The sequence below is a fragment of the Phaenicophaeus curvirostris genome, chromosome 1 (assembly GCF_032191515.1).
Source record: "Phaenicophaeus curvirostris isolate KB17595 chromosome 1, BPBGC_Pcur_1.0, whole genome shotgun sequence".
Classification (NCBI taxonomy): Eukaryota; Metazoa; Chordata; class Aves; order Cuculiformes; family Cuculidae; genus Phaenicophaeus; species Phaenicophaeus curvirostris.
Window position 1 is genome coordinate 131,700,663 of NC_091392.1, and position 18,930 is coordinate 131,719,592.

The 18,930-nt window shown below is 41.8% G+C and overlaps 1 protein-coding gene across 3 annotated transcripts in view; it reads right to left on the reverse strand.

Moving 5' to 3' along the window:
• The window catches only part of FRMPD4 (FERM and PDZ domain containing 4), a 351,431-nt gene that overhangs the window by 121,909 nt on the left and 210,592 nt on the right, over positions 1-18,930 (reverse strand). For all 3 annotated transcript variants that reach the window (XM_069874549.1, XM_069874557.1, XM_069874567.1), the window contains exon 2: positions 86-202. In XM_069874549.1, coding sequence (XP_069730650.1) covers positions 86-202 — 117 coding nt within the window. The remainder of the gene's footprint in view (positions 1-85; positions 203-18,930) is intronic.

An 18,930-nucleotide genomic window follows, 5' to 3' on the forward strand; every position in this document is an offset into this window, starting at 1 on the left:
CCAGGAATGGGATTCCAAGGAGACACAGTAAAAGCAGGGCTGTAGTGCTGTGCTACAAACTGCACAGCTCACACTGCTCACTTACTTGATGAAGTAGTCTCTTCCATCTCTGTTTGCCGTCATCTCCCATCCATATGGTGTCCCCTGGTTCAAGCTCCAGGTCCCTGAAGAGTGAGGCCAGCCTGAAGACTTGTTCCTGTGGCTGCAGTTTTGGGGGCACGGGGGTGGATAAGAAAGAGAGAGAGAAATAAAAGGTATTTGTTGTAGTTATTCTTCCAATGTACTTATTTCGTGTTTTTGACTTTGCATCCAAATACTTTCACAGTTGTCAAATACACTGTCATAACCCAGGCAAAGGAAAACAGGTTAGCAGGTATACTTGTATTTGTAATATTATTCTATTCAGTGGAATGATATATTGTCATTTCCAACTGTCTTTGAATTCAAGACTTTGGATGGTGAATCTGTCACATCCTACCAGTCCGACATCTACAAAGCTCAGTTTCAAGTTTTTAGTACAAGGGACAGGGAGCATTTTCATTCATTGCTGTCCCCTTTTCAAATGCCAGCTCTCAGTAGAGTTTTAGCAAAATAATCCAATGAACCAAACCAAACCAAATAACCCACCGCATGGCTTCAGATCATACACATGGTGCACTACCTGGCATGAGAAGGAACATCAACATCCATTCTCACTGCTAGTGTTTTTTTGTTTCATGTGTTGGAATGAAGGAAGGCTGTAACACTTCTGCATATGGATGCTAAATTGATTCAATATGCAGATATTGTTGCACTTTATCATTATCAATCATTCCTTTTCTTCTAGACAGATGCAGTATCTCTGAGCACAAACACTGTTACATACCACTGATCAAAGACTCTGCAAGTATTCTCAATTCCAAGCGTGGGCCAAGTCATACCATCTTAAATAAAGGAGTAGCTTACACAGCTCACCTAACTAAGGGAGATTCAGCAAGTTCCCTCACTAGATCTGAAACATTTTGTGAGGTGCCGTGTACTGACTCCACCTACAAAAAAAGACAGAGCCAGCAAGAATTCCCATTGCTTTCCCATAGAAAACCCCAACTTTTGCATTGATGTTTTACACCTCTCTTGCAGGAATTTAGATGTTACCACACATTCCCACTTTCTGCTGCAGGGTTTAAAGGTACAGAAGGAAACGAATAGGTCTTTCAGCAAAATTAATCGTCATTAATATCTATATACAATCTGAGAAAGAACGGGAATGAAGGCAGTGCAAGTGAAGGTATAAAAGATCATCTGAGAGTGTATCAAATACAGGTAAAGATGAATCAGTACACAACACTGAATACAATACGGAATTTAGACATGCAAACCAAAACCACACAAAATAAGAACATGCTTTGAATTATTTGCCTCCTCCCTCTCTGCCTTTTCTCCACCCATCAAACATAATACAGCTGAGTTTTATTTGCTAGATTTATTTACGTTCAAGTGCAAGAAAGGAACTTACTGTCTCTTGCCTCAGATAAAGAAATGAGAACTTATTTCCTTTAGAGAAACAGCATGCAAAGTAACCTGGAGAACACTCTTCTTAAGGAACAGAATTGGTCTCCATGGACAACTCAACAATTCATTGCAAACTGCTAAACTCAACAAAGTTGTACATAGTTAATCTTTCCCAAAGGGCGGATGCATCATTAAAAACAAACTAGCTGCTTCCCCCTCCCCCTTTATTTCACGGATTAATCACTACTGAGAAAAGATAAGGTGCTTCAAAATACAATTTACATGTAAAGTACAGCACTACAATGGAGTGCTAGATATCATCTGATTTACCAATTACATTAAGTACTCTATTTTCAAGGAGTAGAAAAACATTTCTGTTAGCATATTCTAACACTGGTGTTTGCCATAAGACAAGGCTTAAGTCCAATATTTGAACGTGGAAGAAGTCTTAATATAATTAGTTACTCATGGCTAGTGAAACACATAAATGCTAGATATGCTGCATTACCCCAGATAAAAGCAACTAAGTGACTGCTGATCAACGAATGAATTACAAAAAGGCAACTGAGGAAATAAAACACTTTCAGGACCCATGAAGTTTCATGTAAAGTTGAGCTTAAGCTTTCCTGTTTCTCCATATGCATGACAGAGGGAGAAAGGGTGGTCCCATTTTTTAAAAAGGAGCCATCCTGCAAAATAATAATGACAGCTTAACTACACCTGTAGACTTCAAATTACACTTAAGAGTATTTGGGATCCTAAACACTGCCGTTAACTAAATAAAGTAGAAAGTAGCATATTTTATCTGGACTATAAAGGGATGCAATTTTCAGTTTAATTAAATGTGTTTCACAACCTCTGTGCTATATTTTTTTCCATCTGTAAAATTGGCAGTGACATTTAAATTCCTATGTAAAGCACATCAAACTTCTATTATCAGATAATTTGTAGGAGCACAAGATAGTGATGATGATCAATATTTTTCCTCTCTGCATTCAAATTAAGGGCTTAACTTCGTACGGTTTATAACATTAGTGGATTTTAGGGTAAATTTGATTGCCTTGAAAGCTTTCTTTAAGCCCTTAAAACACTAATGGTATCAGAACCCATCATATATGATAGGTGATAACTATCCTACTCAACTTAGATATGTCTATATCTGACCCAGTCCTCCAGACTTTGTTTTAATCATTTGGACAGAAATTAGCGCTTGAGACACTATACACTGACATTAGGTGTGTGCAGATTTGATTAGGTGACTCCATAAGAAAAAACACATACAGAATGTTTCTTATATATTTAGTCATTGTACAATTATTAATAAACATACCACAACAACAAAGAAGGGTTTACATTCAAAGGTGATTAGCACTGGTTATTCCCATCTCAGAATCACAGAATCACTAGGTTGGAAAAGACCCACAGGATCGAGTCCAACCATTCCTATCAAACACTAAGCCATGCCCCTCAGCGCCTCATATGCCCGTCTTTTAAACACCTCCAGGGAAGGTGAATCAACCACCTCCCTGGGCAGCCTGTTCCAGTGCCCAATGACCCTTTCTGTGAAAATATTTTTCCCGATGTCCACCCTGAACCTCCCCTGGTGGAGCTTGAGGCTATTTCCTCTTGTCCTGTCCCCTGTCACTTGGGAGAAGAGGCCAGCTCCCTCTGTAGCGATTAAGGCACGGACCCCTTCGTTGAGGCAACGATTGAGATCAACTTTACTGAGAGGGTGCAAACCTTATATAGTGCCTCTGTGTCCAGTAACAGCCATCCCAGTGAATTTCCACCCATGAGAATCCCACAGTACAGCGACAGAGTGCAACCCTCTGTTTTCCACAGATGTGCCCCTTATCTTCATGTTTTCCACCTAGTGCATTCCTTTCCTATTAATCTATTGGTCTTAATAAAGATTCCAAGGTCTCAACAGCTAGCAAGCTTGAGAACATCGGCCATTTCGCTCCCTGCTTGCCGCTAATATTGCAGGTACACCAAGGCACTGGCCACTTGCCTCGGCATACAAAAAATACTGGAATCTTTATGCCTGCATCCCTCTTCTCTACAACCTTCTTTCAGGTAGTTATAGAGAGCAATGAGGTCTCCCCTCAGCCTCCTCTTCTCCAGGCTAAACAACCCCAGCTCTCTCAGCTGTTCCTCATAAGGCCTGTTCTCCAGCCCCTTCACCAGCTTTGTTGCTCTTCTCTGGACTCGCTCCAGAGGCTCAACATCCTTCTTGTGGTGAGGGGCCCAGAACTGAACACAGTATTCGAGGAGCGGTCTCACCAGTGCCGAGTACAGAGGGAGAATAACCTCCCTGGACCTGCTGGTCATACTGTTTCTGATACAAGCCAAGATGCCATTGGCCTTCTTGGCCACCTGGCTCATGTTCAGTCGCCTGTCAAGCAAAACCCTCACATACTTCTCCTCCGGGAGAGCCGGAAATCTCCCTGCAAAGCCTGAAAAAATAAGTGAATTAACTGCATTATTTCTTTTTATACATTTCTATTCACTTGTCAGATATTATTCTGCTTGTCTGCAATGACAATGTAATAAAAAATGTAATAAAATTGGCAGTTTTTATCATCTTATAATTTATTACCCATTCTGTACTTTCTTCCCAAACACATAAGAGCACCAAACCAAGTGCAAACACCTCCCAGCCTCCTGGTACCATTAGTTTTAAGTGAGAGATTTTACACTACATTTATCAAATCAGCTCTTTTAAAAGCTTTAGAATCTCAGGGTAGATACCATCTATCAATTTGTTACCCTTTGCTTCAGTGATCTGATCTCTAAGATCATAGAATCATAGAATGGTTTGGGTTGGAAGGGACCTTAAGGAACAACTAGTTCCAAATACCTTACCATGGGCAGGGACACCTTCCTCTAGATCAGACTGCTCAAAGCCTCATCCAACGTGGCCCTGAACACCTCCAGGGATGGGGAATCCGCAGCTTCTCTGAGCCACCTGTTCCAGTGCCTCACCATCCTCATTGTGAAAAATTTCTTCCTAATATGTAACCTAAATCTCCCCTCTTTCAGCTTAAAACCGTTACCTATCATCCTATAACTACACTCCCTGATAAAGAGCCCTTCCCCATCTTTCCTGCAGATTATGTACTAACTTTCCAAGTTAGGGTGTATCTTCCAAAATGTCCCCAATAAAGATGCTCTGCTTGGAAGCCCCCTCCCCCCCAACCCACGGCTGCAAAAAATAGTTACCTTTCTTTATCCTGTGGCCTTATTTTCTCCAAGTGCTGCTTTTAGTTCATGAGTATGTTAGCTCATATATTCTAGCAAAAGCTGGTTATCCCCAGTTTCTGACAGAAAACTTCATAACTGCACAAAATCTCTGTACGTGGAGCCATGTATAATTTCCATAAATATAAATAATTTGAAATATTAATATTCTATGTATGTTTCCTCTTTAGTTATTAGTAACTTTTTAAGCATCTACCTTGGATTTCCTCTAATGGGCTAAAATAGTAAAAGGATTATATTCTGATCTTCTTTTAAAGCAATCCCTTGAACAACACAGCTGTAATTGCAGTGAATGACTAAAGTTATGGAACTTTTACTACGAACATTCACAGTATAATGCCACGTTACCATTTGGATATTTAATTAGATGTTTTGGAATCATCTTGCTTAACATCTTGGTTCTAAAGAGGGGTCAGTGACTCAGTCTGACCATTTAATACAAGTAAGTCAGCATTGCTAATAGCATTGATACACTGGCTTCCTTTATGCTGCCATATTCAAAAACAACCCTGAATTTTGACTCCTGGGGTGTACCCTGGCTTCATTACAACTCCCTACTGGTACAAAAGACAGTTCTCTGCCTTCCACATGCCAGTACAGAAATCGGTCCCTCTCCAATCCATCATAAAAGGAAGACATCCTGAATAAAAGCCACACTACACACCCAAAAGTTGATTATGAAAAGAGTATAATCCCACAGGAGATCCATCTAGCCACAACAATGTGGAGGTACTGAGAGAAACACTAGAGGCACAATGTTTTGTATTATTAGTTTTTTAAATTAAGAACACCATATCTGAATTACCTGCAGAACATACCTATCTGGGAGCAAAAGACATGCTTGCGACACAAGTGGAGTTCAGTAACAGCCTCTCTATGATATCTAATCTTCCACTGCCTCAGGAATAGAAAATCTGTTTTCTCAATCCAGTTCTCACCTACTCCCGTCCCAGAAGACTACTGCACTAAGCTTACCTCCATCCTACCATTTTAACCTGAAAACATGAGAACAAGAAATTTTTAAAGACACTGAAGCTATATTATCAAGATCAATCATTGTACCCTGCTACTGAAACTCTCCTGAGGGGCACTGTACAATAGGCATGATGGACAATAATTTCTGGATACAAGATCAGGAAAACTGAAAAGTTGTTGTGTCTGCACAGGCGAGTCCTATAAACCCCTGCAGAAACAGTCCTATCAGAAGCACAAAAGAAGAAAAAGAACTGCCCCATATGCACTTTTCTGTATTAAAAAAATTCATGCTGGCCCCCCTATTACTAAATAAGGTAGGTACAGGAGAGAACCCTAATGACTTCAAATACCCACACACTTCATATTCTACAACCCACATGCTTTCAAATCTTTTGTGGGGTGAGAAAGTCAAAGGGGTTTAGTCCTCATATAAATGTGTATTATTTTTGAACCCCTGGAAACTCCATATCAGTTAAAAGAAACCTGAGGAATATCATAGAGTTGTATAATCATTAAGGTTGGAAAAGACCTCTAGGATTATCCAGTCCAACTGTCAGCCCAACGCCACCTTGCCTACTAAACCATGTGACGAAGCCAGCTTGGGGTTTCAAGTTTGCAATTAAGACACATATTAAAGGTAGAATCATGTCCAAGACTGTTCTTCTTATTTAACCACAAGGACAAAATGCTAGAAAAATATTTTTGCCCTGTAACACCTCTCCATCTAAATAATGTCACAACGCAGCCATCCGCTGGGCAAAGGTAGAATAAGGTCGCAGTACATCTCAGGTTTGTCCTGATTTTTTTTCCCTGTTCCCTTGCTTTCCTCCCTGTATTTCACTTCATGTGGCCAAAGGTGATAATATCCAAACGATGCAGTGAAGAAGCCCCTATGGCTTCATCTAAGTAGACAGCTCCTCTGTATGCAGTAGTGGCTCCCCAAAGACCCACTGTTGTCCACTATGATCCCAGAACTAAAAATCTTATGGCACAAGGTTACAGAAGTACAGATAGCACCCTGCTTGTCCTGAAGTGCCTCTTTCCTTGTCTCAGATTCCACAATAAGTTTTAAACTCTTCATTGCTGGTGTAGTTGTTGTTTGCACTATCCTGTTCAGCAGCAGTTGAGTTTTTACTTTGTGCCAAAAATGTTCCTATATTCTGATTCTCTACAGTCACTCCTGTCCAGTAAATCCACTTGCATGTTTGCCTCTTGTTTCATTCTGTTATGTTATTGTTGTCTTGGTTGTCTGGTTGGTTTTGTGGGTATTTTTTAGTATCTGATATAGGTCACATCATCCATTTCCCTGTCTTCCCCTCCCGCTGTGCTATATTTCCATTGTTATTAAAGATGTGTCCTCATTAGACAGAAAATAAAAGTCTCCATGATACTGCCTTTTAGACTGGTAGGACTTTTCATTTAAAGTACACTGACCCCATTTTAGATCCAAAGTCCTAATGAAATTACTTACCCCTTCAGAATCTTGTATTTCAAAAGCCAGAAAGCACTCAAAACCACAAATAATGTTTGGGACTTGGATGCCTGTAGAAGACTCTCTGACTTTGTGTTATATGTGATGCTTTAGCTTCATTTTGAGTGTGCTAGAAAGTAAAAGTCTCTCAACACTGATGGGTGTGAGATGTTTCTCTCTGGCTTAATGGGACTTTTGACCTTAGGCTTTTCCAGGTTTACTCAATATTTCAGGAAAAAAACCCACAAACAACAAACCAAAGCAAAACATTTTCTTTCTCATTTAGTGGATGGATTATTGCTAGGAAACCTTTTTTTAAATGCGTTTGTTTTCTCTCATGCTACTACATGTTGGAAAACTTTACCATGCCCCTATAGCAAGAACCTAACTAATTTTTCATACAATGCAGTGCATTTATCTCTGTCAAAATGACAACTATTATCAAATGCTGAATTTTATCCTACATAAGATTTTTATGTTTTGCTATTTGGTTTTTGGTTTGGGTTTTTTTTGCTTTAAAGTGTTGTTATCTCTACTCTCACTAAATATTTGTCCTTTAAGCAGTTTTCTAGTAAAGTGCAGTCATGATTCACTGCTAAGTTTTGCTGAGTAAAACAGGAATTTAGCCATTGCTGCCTTCTGGAAAAAAAAAAGTCCTGTAATACCTGTGACAGAGACGCGGTCTAGCTCATTGACTGCACTGTTACTAATAATGAGAGCTTATGGTACTATAGAGTGGAACTCTGGAAACGCAATGCTGTAATGCTTAATCATGTTTTAGAGAAAAGTAACAATACACCATATACCTTTTTTTCCCACCTATTAAGCAGCCGTCTATTTTATGCCATAAAAATTTGAGGTGTATAAATTCATTAAAATTTGACTGTACACACTGCATTTCAAAAAAAAAAAGGGAATTGCATTTTTACACCTAGCAAATTTTGCATTTTTTTTTCAGTAGCTTGATATGAATACAACCTGCCTGCTGTAAGCCAACAAATTCTGTATAATATTGCATTAGAAAAAAGCAGCTTAGAAGAATTTCAAGCACCTCCTGGGAGATTATTACTATGGGAGCTTCATATTTCTATAAAGATGTCACCCACATTTCAGGCCTGTGGTCACTTGAAAATTCTTCAAGGCTATAAGGTGACATTTTAGCCTGTAGGAGAGTGAAGTTACATCAGAAGGATGGAGTGAAGGAGAACTGATTTGCCACAAAGTACATAAAATCACTTTTCTAATGTTGAATTAAAAGTTTAAATTCCTACTGCTTTTTTTTTGGCAGCAAATCCAAAGGTCTCAAAATGAAGTCCAGCAACAAAATAACAGAATGAAAAATCTGGTTGAATCTTAATTAAGAAGCGAGAAGTGCAGAGAAGGAGAAGAGGGGAAACCCCCTCATACATTTATTATTTTTTCAGAGTTTGACTAGGAAGAATTCTCCCCTTCTCCCTTCCAGTTTCTTGGGAAGTAAAAACAAATGGTGTAAAAATTAAATAATTAAACTTATTTGTATATTAAATTAAATTAATACTATCTTCTTAATTTGGGAGGGAAAAACCCCAAATCAACCATTTAAAATGTTTTCCCTACCCAGAAATTAATAAATAAGAAGCATCACTGTCTAGTGACTCCAGGAGCAGCTCCACAAGCCCAAGAGTAATTTCTGTAAGACATGTGATGACCTTGAAATGAGATGTAGCTGCTGATTACTAGCTTAGCTTGTTTTCCATAAATCCTTAAAATTATTATTTAGAAAAACTACAAATCTTTTCACAATAGAACAATACACATAAATCAAGCAATACATGAGTTAGTCTTTAGCAAATCCACTCATCAGAAATCTCAGTATCAAACTAAACCAGTTCGCTAGATGTAAGTCTACTTCAATCAGTATATTAGCACATAATTCTAGTTTAAGGTATTCTGTTATGCTTTTGAGATCAAAGAAGTCTCAATATTCCACTTGGCTTTAAATCAAAATTCTCAAAACTGGGAAGTTATGAGCAAACACTCATTTTTGTATTAAAAGACTAACCACAGCAAATATTTTTCTGTACTTCATTCCCAAAGAAAAGTTACAAGATGCTTCAGAAAAAGACCACATAAAACCTGTGCTGGGGAATCAGTTTGCGTTCTTAAAATATGTGCAGAAAACCCCGTGTTTCTGTTGCTATCACACTGGAAGGCTGAGGTTTGTTTTATTTTGGTTTGGATTTTTGCTTTTCTTCTCTTTTGAGCTCCTTTGTATTTTTCCATTAAGGAAATTATGGCTTATATCATAACCTACTGAGAAAAATTGTAAGTAAAGGGCTTTTTGCGTAGCAGTCAGAAGTTTTCACCAGTGGTAAGTAGCCTTCATCCAGATATGATGTTATTTAAAGCACTCTTAACATAAAACCACTTATGAAAGGAAGAAACTTTGAAGCAGCTGCATTCTCAGGAAATCATCAACACTTCACACATTCTGTCTTGGAATGTTGCAAACCAAGGCACATGTAAAACCTTAACAAGTGAGAATAAAACCTGCTCTTTTTATTAAACTAACTTCCTTAGCCTCAATGACTTCACAAAGCGTTAGCCAACAAAATTGAGCCAAAATGTCATGTTTGAACATTTGAATGGGTAAAACTTCCATCCATAAGTGACAGACCTAGTTTCTCATGCCATTTGATTTAGACACAAGCCTAGGAATTATTTTCAAAAACCTTTTCTCCTGCATTCTCCACTGAGTAACAACAGAAGCTGTAGTGCATTAGAACACCAAAGAAATTAGAGATTTCTACACAAAAAGCTATGAAAGGAAAAAGTTGCAAAGGAAAGACAAGAGGCAACAGAAGACATTGTAGAAAAAATAAACCAGGGCAAACTTTAACATTTGTCAAGAACTCCATCTGCCCAGAATATCCACCACATTGAACACGAGGAACACTAACCTTCTCCATCATTTTAGAATTGCTTTTCCCCATATTTATGGTTTATAACACGCTGTTGCTCTTAACAACTATCACTGATTTTTATTACTTTCACATTTTTGCCCGAAAAACCTCAGTAGAACACAGAATTAGTAGTCTTCTCTTGAGCTCCTGCTGGTGCCCCTTCTATCATTACCTGAACTCACTTTTTCCAGGCAGGCAAACTATTCTGTGCAGTGTCAAACCTATTCTTATTCCAGTTCCATTGATGCAATTTGGCAATAAAGTTGCTAGAGAACCAAAAAGTGAGGCATCAAACCAGCTTAACATTTCCTCAGATTATCAACTTTGAATTAAAATTGGCTTTGACGTTCTTTAACAATCCAAATATTAAGATTTTTGGGGGGCTTACAGCAATTCATACTTTTCAGCTCTCAGGGAGAATAATGTTCTGGACAAGAATGATAAAAGGCAGCTTTTAAAGTTACTGTGTGTTCACAATCAGAGGGACTGCAAGACTTAGAAAAATACCAAACATTTTATCACTTCCTGTTAGATTTTTTTAAAGCATAATATCATAATATACGATAAAATAGTCTGTAGTTGGAACAGAAATGGTAAAGACATTTTAATAATTACCTATAAATACAGCTACTTTTCTGGACTATGGCATTTCATGATTGCAAACCTATATTTAAAAACTGAACTTTTCTGCCTTTTTGTGATATTAGACCCAAATTACATAAAATGCCACATTTTCTTCAATAAATATTATGAAAGTTAAAAGTATTAGAACTGACAACTCATTATTTGCCTTCCAACATGGGTTAAAGTACATTTTTGTATCCTCTGGATCCCAGTGGCTCAGAAAATCTAGACTTCTGCCAAAGCTTTTTCTCCCAGGCTAACAAGTGCAGCCAAGCAGTATTTTATCCATGCCCCAATGAGCCAACATTCAATGATTAAACTAATTCCAATATATGGCAATACATGCTTTACTTTTTCCTTCCCTCCTTTGTCTGGTTAGGCCTTGCATATGAGAGACACAAGCCTATGACAACTGAAACTAAGAAAATTAATGGTATTTCATTGTTACTCCACTGCAGAGAAAGTAGATTTCATCTCTAATCATCATTTGTACCCCTTGTGCTCTTTTTACACACTGCATTCCTTATTGCAGTCTCCAGGCTACTATCTCATCCCACCAAGTTGTTTTGATTTTTTACTACCCTGTCGCGCACAGCAGCAGAGCACCCAAAGCAGCTCTGCGTGGAATTGCAGATACAAAGCTGTCGAAGCAATGATGGAAGCTTTACTAAAGGGAAATATCACAGTTTAGCCCCACCTGGCCAAATCTGGCAACTAATCCATGCAGTTGAGCCTCCAAAATCCCTTTTGCCCACCATACCATGAAGAAAAGGGAGAGAGAAACGAGAGGAAAAAGACAGCTTGGAAACTAAAACTACAGCTTTAATGAGACAGTAATAATAATAATAAGAATGAAAATAATTAGAAAATAATAAAATACAAACAAATACATGAGATTACACCCCTGCCCCACCCTTTGATGACTATACATCACCACAAATGCTTCAGAGCAGACACGAGGGAGTGGGTTCATGGCTAGGAGGGAGCTTCACTCAGGAACTGGATTCAGGAACACAAGTATCGTGGATCACAAGTAACCAGACAGATGAAGTACTCACTGGATGTCAGCCATCGCAGAAGAAAGCGAGACCCTTTGAGATCTCGCGAATTTATACCAAGTATGATGTATATCATAGAATCATAGAATAACCACGTTGGAAGAGACCCACCAGATCATCGAGTCCAACCATTCCTATCAAACACTAAACCATGCCCCTCAGCACCTCGTCCACCCGTGCCTTAAACACCTCCAGGGAAGGTGAATCAACCACCTCCCTGGGCAGCCTGTTCCAGTGCCCAATGACCCTTTCAGTGAAAAACTTTTTCCTAATGTCCAGCCTAAACCTCCCCTGGTGGAGCTTGAGGCCATTCCCTCTTGTCCTGTCCCCTGTCACTTGGGAGAAGAGGCCATCACCCTCCTCTCTCCAACGTCCTTTCAGGTAGTTGTAGAGAGCAATGAGGTCTCCCCTCAGCCTCCTCTTCTCCAGGCTAAACAACCCCAGCTCTCTCAGCCGTTCCTCAGAAGGCCTGTTCTCCAGCCGCTTCACCAGCTTTGTTGCTCTTCTCTGGACTCGCTCCAGAGCCTCAACATCTTTCTTGTGGTGAGGGGCCCAGAACTGGACACAGGATTCGAGGAGCGGTCTCAGCAGTGCTGAGTACAGAGGGAGAATAACCTCCCTGGACCTGCTGGTCACGCCGTTTCTGATACAAGCCAAGATGCCATTGGCCTTCTTGGCCACCTGGGCACACTGCTGGCTCATGTTCAGTCGGCTGTCAACCAACACCCCCAGGTCCCTCTCCTCCAGGCAGCTTTCCAGCCACTCTTCCCCTAGTCTGTAGCACTGCACAGGGTTGTTGTGCCCCAAGTGCAGGACCCGGCATTTGGCCTTGTTAAACCTCATGCCATTGGACTCTGCCCAGCGGTCCAGCCTGTTCAGATCCCTTTGCAGAGCCTCCCGACCCTCCAGCAGATCAACACTTCCACCCAGCTTAGTGTCGTCCGCAAACTTGCTAAGGGTGCACTCAATGCCTTCATCCAGGTCATTGATAAAGACATTGAACAGGGCTGGACCCAGCACTGAGCCCTGGGGAATCCCACTTGTCACTGGCCTCCAGCTGGATTTCACACCATTTCCCACCACTCTCTGGGCCCGGCCAGCCAACCAGTTTTCCACCCAGGAGAGTGTGCGCCTGTCCAGGCCAGAGGCTGACAGTTTCTCAAGCAGAATGCTGTGAGAAACTGGGTCAAAGGCTTTGCTGAAGTCTGTCCACAGCCTTTCCCTCATCCAGCAGCCGAGTCACTTTGTCACAGAAGGCGATCAGGTTAGTTTGGCAAGACCTGCCTTTTGTGAACCCGTGTTGACTGGGCCTGATCACCCGGTTCTCTTGCATGTGCTTCATGATAGCACTCAAGATCACCTGCTCCATGACTTTCCCTGGCACTGAGGTCAGACTGACAGGCCTGTAGTTTCCTGGGTCCTCTCTGCGACCCTTCTTGTAGATGGGCACAACATCAGCCAGCCTCCAGTCCAGTGGGACTTCCGCAGTCTTCCAGGACTGTTGGAAGATGATGGCAAGGGGTTTGGCCAGCACATCCGCCAGCTCCTTCAATACCCTTGGATCAATCCCATCCGGCCCCATAGACTTGTGGGTGTCTAGTCGGGCTAGCAAGGCTCTGACCACCTCCTCTTGGATCATGGGAGCCTCATTATGCTCTTCTAGCTCCTGGGTTTGTACACAGGCAGAATGACTTCCTTTACAATTAAAGACTGAGGCAAAGAAGGCATTAAGTACCTCAGCCCTTTCCTCATCCCCTGTCACTGTTGTTCCTTCTGTGTCCAATAGGGACTGTATGGTCTCCCTAGTCCTCCTTTTATTATTTATATATTTATAGAAGGATTTTTTGTTATCTTTCACAGACTTTGCCAATCTGATTTCTAAGGCTCTGATTTGAGCCTTAGCCCTTCTGATTTTTTCTCTACACAATCTCACTTCCCTCCTGTAGTCCACCCAAGAGGCCTGTCCCCTCTTCCAGAGCCCATAAACATTTCTCTTCTTCTTGATATCACTCAAGATCTCTCTGTTCAACCAAGTTGTTTTTTTCCCCTGCCAGCTTTTTTTCCGGAACATGGGGACGGCTTTCTCCTGAGCTGCTAGGATTTCCTTTTTGAAGAGCTCCCAGACCCCATGGGCTCCCTTGCCCTTAAGGACTGTCTCCCATGAGACTTTGCCAACCAGCCTTCTGAAGAGTCCAAAGTCTGCCCTCTGGAAATTTAATGCTACTGTCCTGCTAACCACTCTCTTCACTTCACCTAGAACAGAAAACCCTATCATCTCATGATCACTTTGTCCTAGGCGTCCACCTACTGCCACATCCCCCACAAGGCCTTCTCTGTTCACAAACATCAGGTCCAGGAGGGCACCTTCCCTTGTTGGTTCATTCACCAGCCGTGCAAGGAAGTTGTCTTCCACGCACTCCAGGAACCTCCTAGACTGCTTCCTTTCTGCTCTATTGTACTTCCAGCAGATATCAGGAAGATTGAAGTCTCCCACAAGAACAAGAGGCATTGATCTAGAGATTAACCCCAGCTGTTTATAGAAGAGCTCATCAGCTGCTTCTCCTTGGCTGGGTGGTCTGTAACAGACTCCCATCACAAAATCTGCCTTCTTGTGGGCTCCTGTGATTTTAACCCACAGGCACTCAATCTCTTCATCAACACAATCCATCTCAACGGTGTCCAATGGCAGCTTCCAGCTCTTCCTTCTTATTCCCCATGCTGCATGCATTGGTGTAAATGCACTTCAGCTGAGGTGCTGAGCCTTCAGCCCTCTTAGAGGGAACAGAGTTCATTCCCAATTGCCCACAGGCACTCAATCTCCTCATCGCCACAATCCATCTCAAAGGTGTCCAAGTCCTCCCTTACAAAGAGGGCTACCCCGCCTCCTCTCCTACCCTTCCTATCCCGCCTGAAGAGTTTGTACCCCACCATAGCTGCACTCCAGTTATATGAGTCGTCCCACCACGTTTCTGTGATGGCAACGACATCATAGGCTCCTTGCCCTATGACAGCTTCCAGCTCTTCCTTCTTATTCCCCATGCTGCGTGCATTGGTGTAAATGCACTTCAGCTGAGCTGCCGAGCCGTCAGCCCTCTTAGAGGGAACAGAGTTTGTTTCCAATTGCCTGGTAACTGGAGTAGCTAGCTCCAGAGTGCCCATACCTCCCTTAGCACCCTCAGGTGTGTTCTCTCCCACTTTTTGTGTGGTGAGGTACTGGTGGTCCTCACCAGCACACCCTCTCCGAATCACCATTGCCCCACGTCCAGGCTCATTCCTGCCTAGCCTGGGCTCAACCCCCTCCCCCTTCACATCTAGTTTAAATCTTGGTTTATGAGCTTAGCTATGTTTTTAGCAAGGGCTTTAGTCCCCCTAGGAGACACACGTGTCCCATCCTTAGCAAGAAAGCCTGGGGGTGCGTGAGCCACCCCATGATCAAAGAAGCCAAAGCCCCTCTCCTCACACCAGGCTCGGAGCCAGGCATTAATCGAATTCTTCTTCCTGACTTCCCACTCCTCTCTAATTAGCCTTGGGATGGAGCTGAATACTATTTGTGCCCCAGAGCCCTCCACCATTTTCCCAATGGCCCTGAAGTCTTTCATGATGGTTTTGGTCTTTCTGTTTACTAGATCATCATTACCAGTTTGGACTACTATCAGAGGATAGTAGTCTGTCTCGTGGACCAGGGAAGGAAGTTTTCTAGCTACCTCCTTCCTGATGCCCCCGGTAAGCAGCAGACCTCTCTGTGGAGTGGGTCCGGTCTGCAAATGGGTCCCTCCATTCCTTTTAGGAGGGAGTCCCCTACAACAATCACCCTCCTCTTCTTCTTGATGGAGGATGTTTTTATCTTTTTCTGAGGATGGTGCGGCCTAGGGAAGGATTCTAGGCTGGGGGAGGCATCATCTTCATCCTCAGGGTTGGATTCCGCCTGCAGCACCTGGTACTTGTTCACTAGGGGGATCTGGGGTTTTGCTGTCTGGTTGAGGGGAGCAGGTTTCCTTCATCTGGCAATGTGTTAGAATACTCTGTGTTCAGTTTAGAGTCATCTGCCCTATTCACACCTCCTTGTAGGTGCAGCTCCTTTTCCGTCAGCTTGAAGATGGCCTTGGTTAAGTATAAGTATTGGCCTTTCTGCATACCAATGCCCTGTGTTATCACTTTAGAGAAGAAAACTGTCGACAAAACATGCAGTTAGGTTTCAGCGAACAAAGTTACCTACAGCAAGTGTGTTAGCCACAAAACTGACTCTAATTTACCTAAAAATACAACAGGAAACTAAAAGGTGTATTTTTGAGTGACTTCACATGGGCACACCATTTCCTTTTGTTTGCTTTTCAGATTAGCAGCAAGGTTTAGAGTTTAATTTGAATGTAATTTCTGATACCAGGTGTCCAAAACCAATGGGCCCAGTGCCCATTTTCATCTTACTCAATCAACAGCAAAAGCTCTTACTGAACACTAAGACAGCAGTGTTATCACAGAATCATAGAATTCCATTTGGGTTGGAAGGGACCTTAAAGATCATCTAGTTCCACACCCCCTGCCATGGGCAGGGACATCCCACTAGATCAGGCTGCCTGAGGCCCCATCCAGCCTGGCTCTGAACACCTCCAGGGATGGGGCATCCACAACTTCCCTGGACAACCTGTTCCAGTGTCTCACCACCCTCTTTGTGAATAATTTCTTTCTACTGCCTAGTCTAAATCTGCCCCTCTCCAATTTACAGCTGCTCCCCTTCGTCCTATCACTATATGCTTTTATAAAAAGACCCTCCTTAGCTTTCTTATATACCCCCTTCAGGTACTCCAAGGTTGCTATAAGGTCTCCTAATAGCCTTCTCTTCTCCAGGATGAACAACCTCAACTCTCTCAGCCTGTCCTCATATGGAAGGTGTTCCAGCCCTCGGATCATCTTTGTAGCCCTCCTCTGGACCCGTTCCAACAGTTCCATGTCCTTCTTATGTTGAGGATTCCAGAACTGGACACAGTAGTCCAGACGAGGTCTCACAAGAGAGGAACAGAGAGGCAGAATCACCTCCCTCGACCTGTGGGCCACGCTTCTTTGGATGCAGCACAGGATACAATTGGCCTCCTCCGCTGTGAGCGTACCTTGCCGGCTCATGTCGAGCTTCTCATCAGTGAGCACCCCCAAGTCCTTCTCTGCAAGGTTACTCTTAATCACATTGTGTTCATGCTCCATCAGCAGGCTACCAACCTGTTTGTGTCACAGGATCATAGGACAACTCTGTTTGGAAGGGACCTCAAGAGGTCATGTACCCCATCCTCCTGCTCATAGCATTTAAGCATGCTTCACGTAAAACAATATGAATAACTGCTATTGTACTCCAAACTAATTTCCCTGGAGTTAATCTTATATACTTGAACTCTATTACTCTGTTGCATTAATCATTAAAGAAAAGTCAAGAGAAAGTTGCTTATCCTACTCTTTGCCATTCTTCAGCTTATGTCCTTGATCTTCTCATGTCAATATTTCCTAACCCAGTGATTTTTAATAATAACATCTGTAAAGCAAACCCCTATAACGTAAAATTTGATTTATCATCTGAAAAGCACTGTGAAGGTAGATAGTACTTTTACAAACCTAAGAGAAAATTGTAAGTGTAAGTCCTTGTTGCATAAAAAGATCCTGGAATACTAAGGCTCTAGCAACTAAATCTCTAATATCTTATGATATTAAGCCATCTTGTTATGTATCTGGCTAAATAGACACATACATTTCTTGTAATAACAGGTTCTTAAAAATGAAGCAACACAGAAAAAACCTCATAACCTAAATCTTTCCTCCTCCAATTTGCACTAGACCTTGGTTATATACCATGGTAGGAGTATGAGAATAGATGTTCGGGTATGTCCTAGCAAACTGCAACTGCACTACCAATGTGACAGCTACTAGAAAGTATCAAAAAGCTCTCTCAGCTACCTGCAAGTGACACCTAAGGAAAAGGATCCAGGCAGAAGCACAACAGGTTCAGCTAATCTACTCACAGTCACTGACAAGCAGCTTTCTAAAGATCTTGCAGAAGAAAATGGAAGTTTCCCTGCAGTCAGAAAATCAGAGCAGCTCTGTGACTTAGACAGGTTTATTACTGTTCTCTGACACTACGTTGTAGTGCTCCTGGATGTTTTCCTATAGTAATAAAGGAGAATCTGGTTGCAGCTTATAACTACATGTTCCAAATGAGGAGTGCACCTACACATGTATTTCGATGCACTTTAGCTCTTTGAAATGATGCATTCTCTACATCTGCAGTTCGTAGAGCTTGCTAATAATTGTATTGCTAACAGGAATGAAATTAGGCACAGTATCAATAGAGGAAAATGTGAGCAAGAGCATACAGAAAAGCTGAAGTTTAATAGCCAAGGTAATTCTGAGATAACCTTCAGTGTTTCCAATGCAGAAACTGCTATTGCGAAGCTTGGAGTCGCCTAAACGCCTCTACCCTTTACTGTATTTCACTTTCGGTTTTACAAGAGTGCCACACAAGTAGGTTTAATCCATCTAACAAGTGATACATGCATTGTTCTAGCTGTTATTGTATTGTCTGCCAATAACTTCACAATACAGCCTGCAAACCGGGTGCCCTTAACACCAACAGGGCATGTCAGCTACACCATTCAATTGAACTAGTTCCCACCTCACCATCAGCTGCATCACATCTGGCTTTCACGAGATGTTCTCAGCACAAAAGATACTCTGGAACTAGTGAGCAATAGGTTTAAAGATTATTCAGTGAGAAAATGCGATTTGCAAAATAAAGCAATGGGTCATCTTCATTAATTTCAAGGAAAAAAAAAAGAAAAAATCAAAAAATATAAAGTAGTGGGGAATGTACAAATTAAGAAATACAAGGAATACAAAGCCCAGGAACTTTTGGGAAGAGGGAGTAAACAAAATTGCTCTTCTCCTGTTGCCCTGTGTCAAAGAGCCCTGACAGAAGAAGGGCCAGAAGAAGGGATGGCCCGTGTCAGTCTAGAAGAAGCTTGAAGTGCCTATGGGAGGCTGCAGGAGCCTGTTTCAGCCAGGGAAGGTGGGAAAATGACATTAAGAATGGGCACTGATGGTCAGACCCTGCTTGACTTCAGCCCAGGCT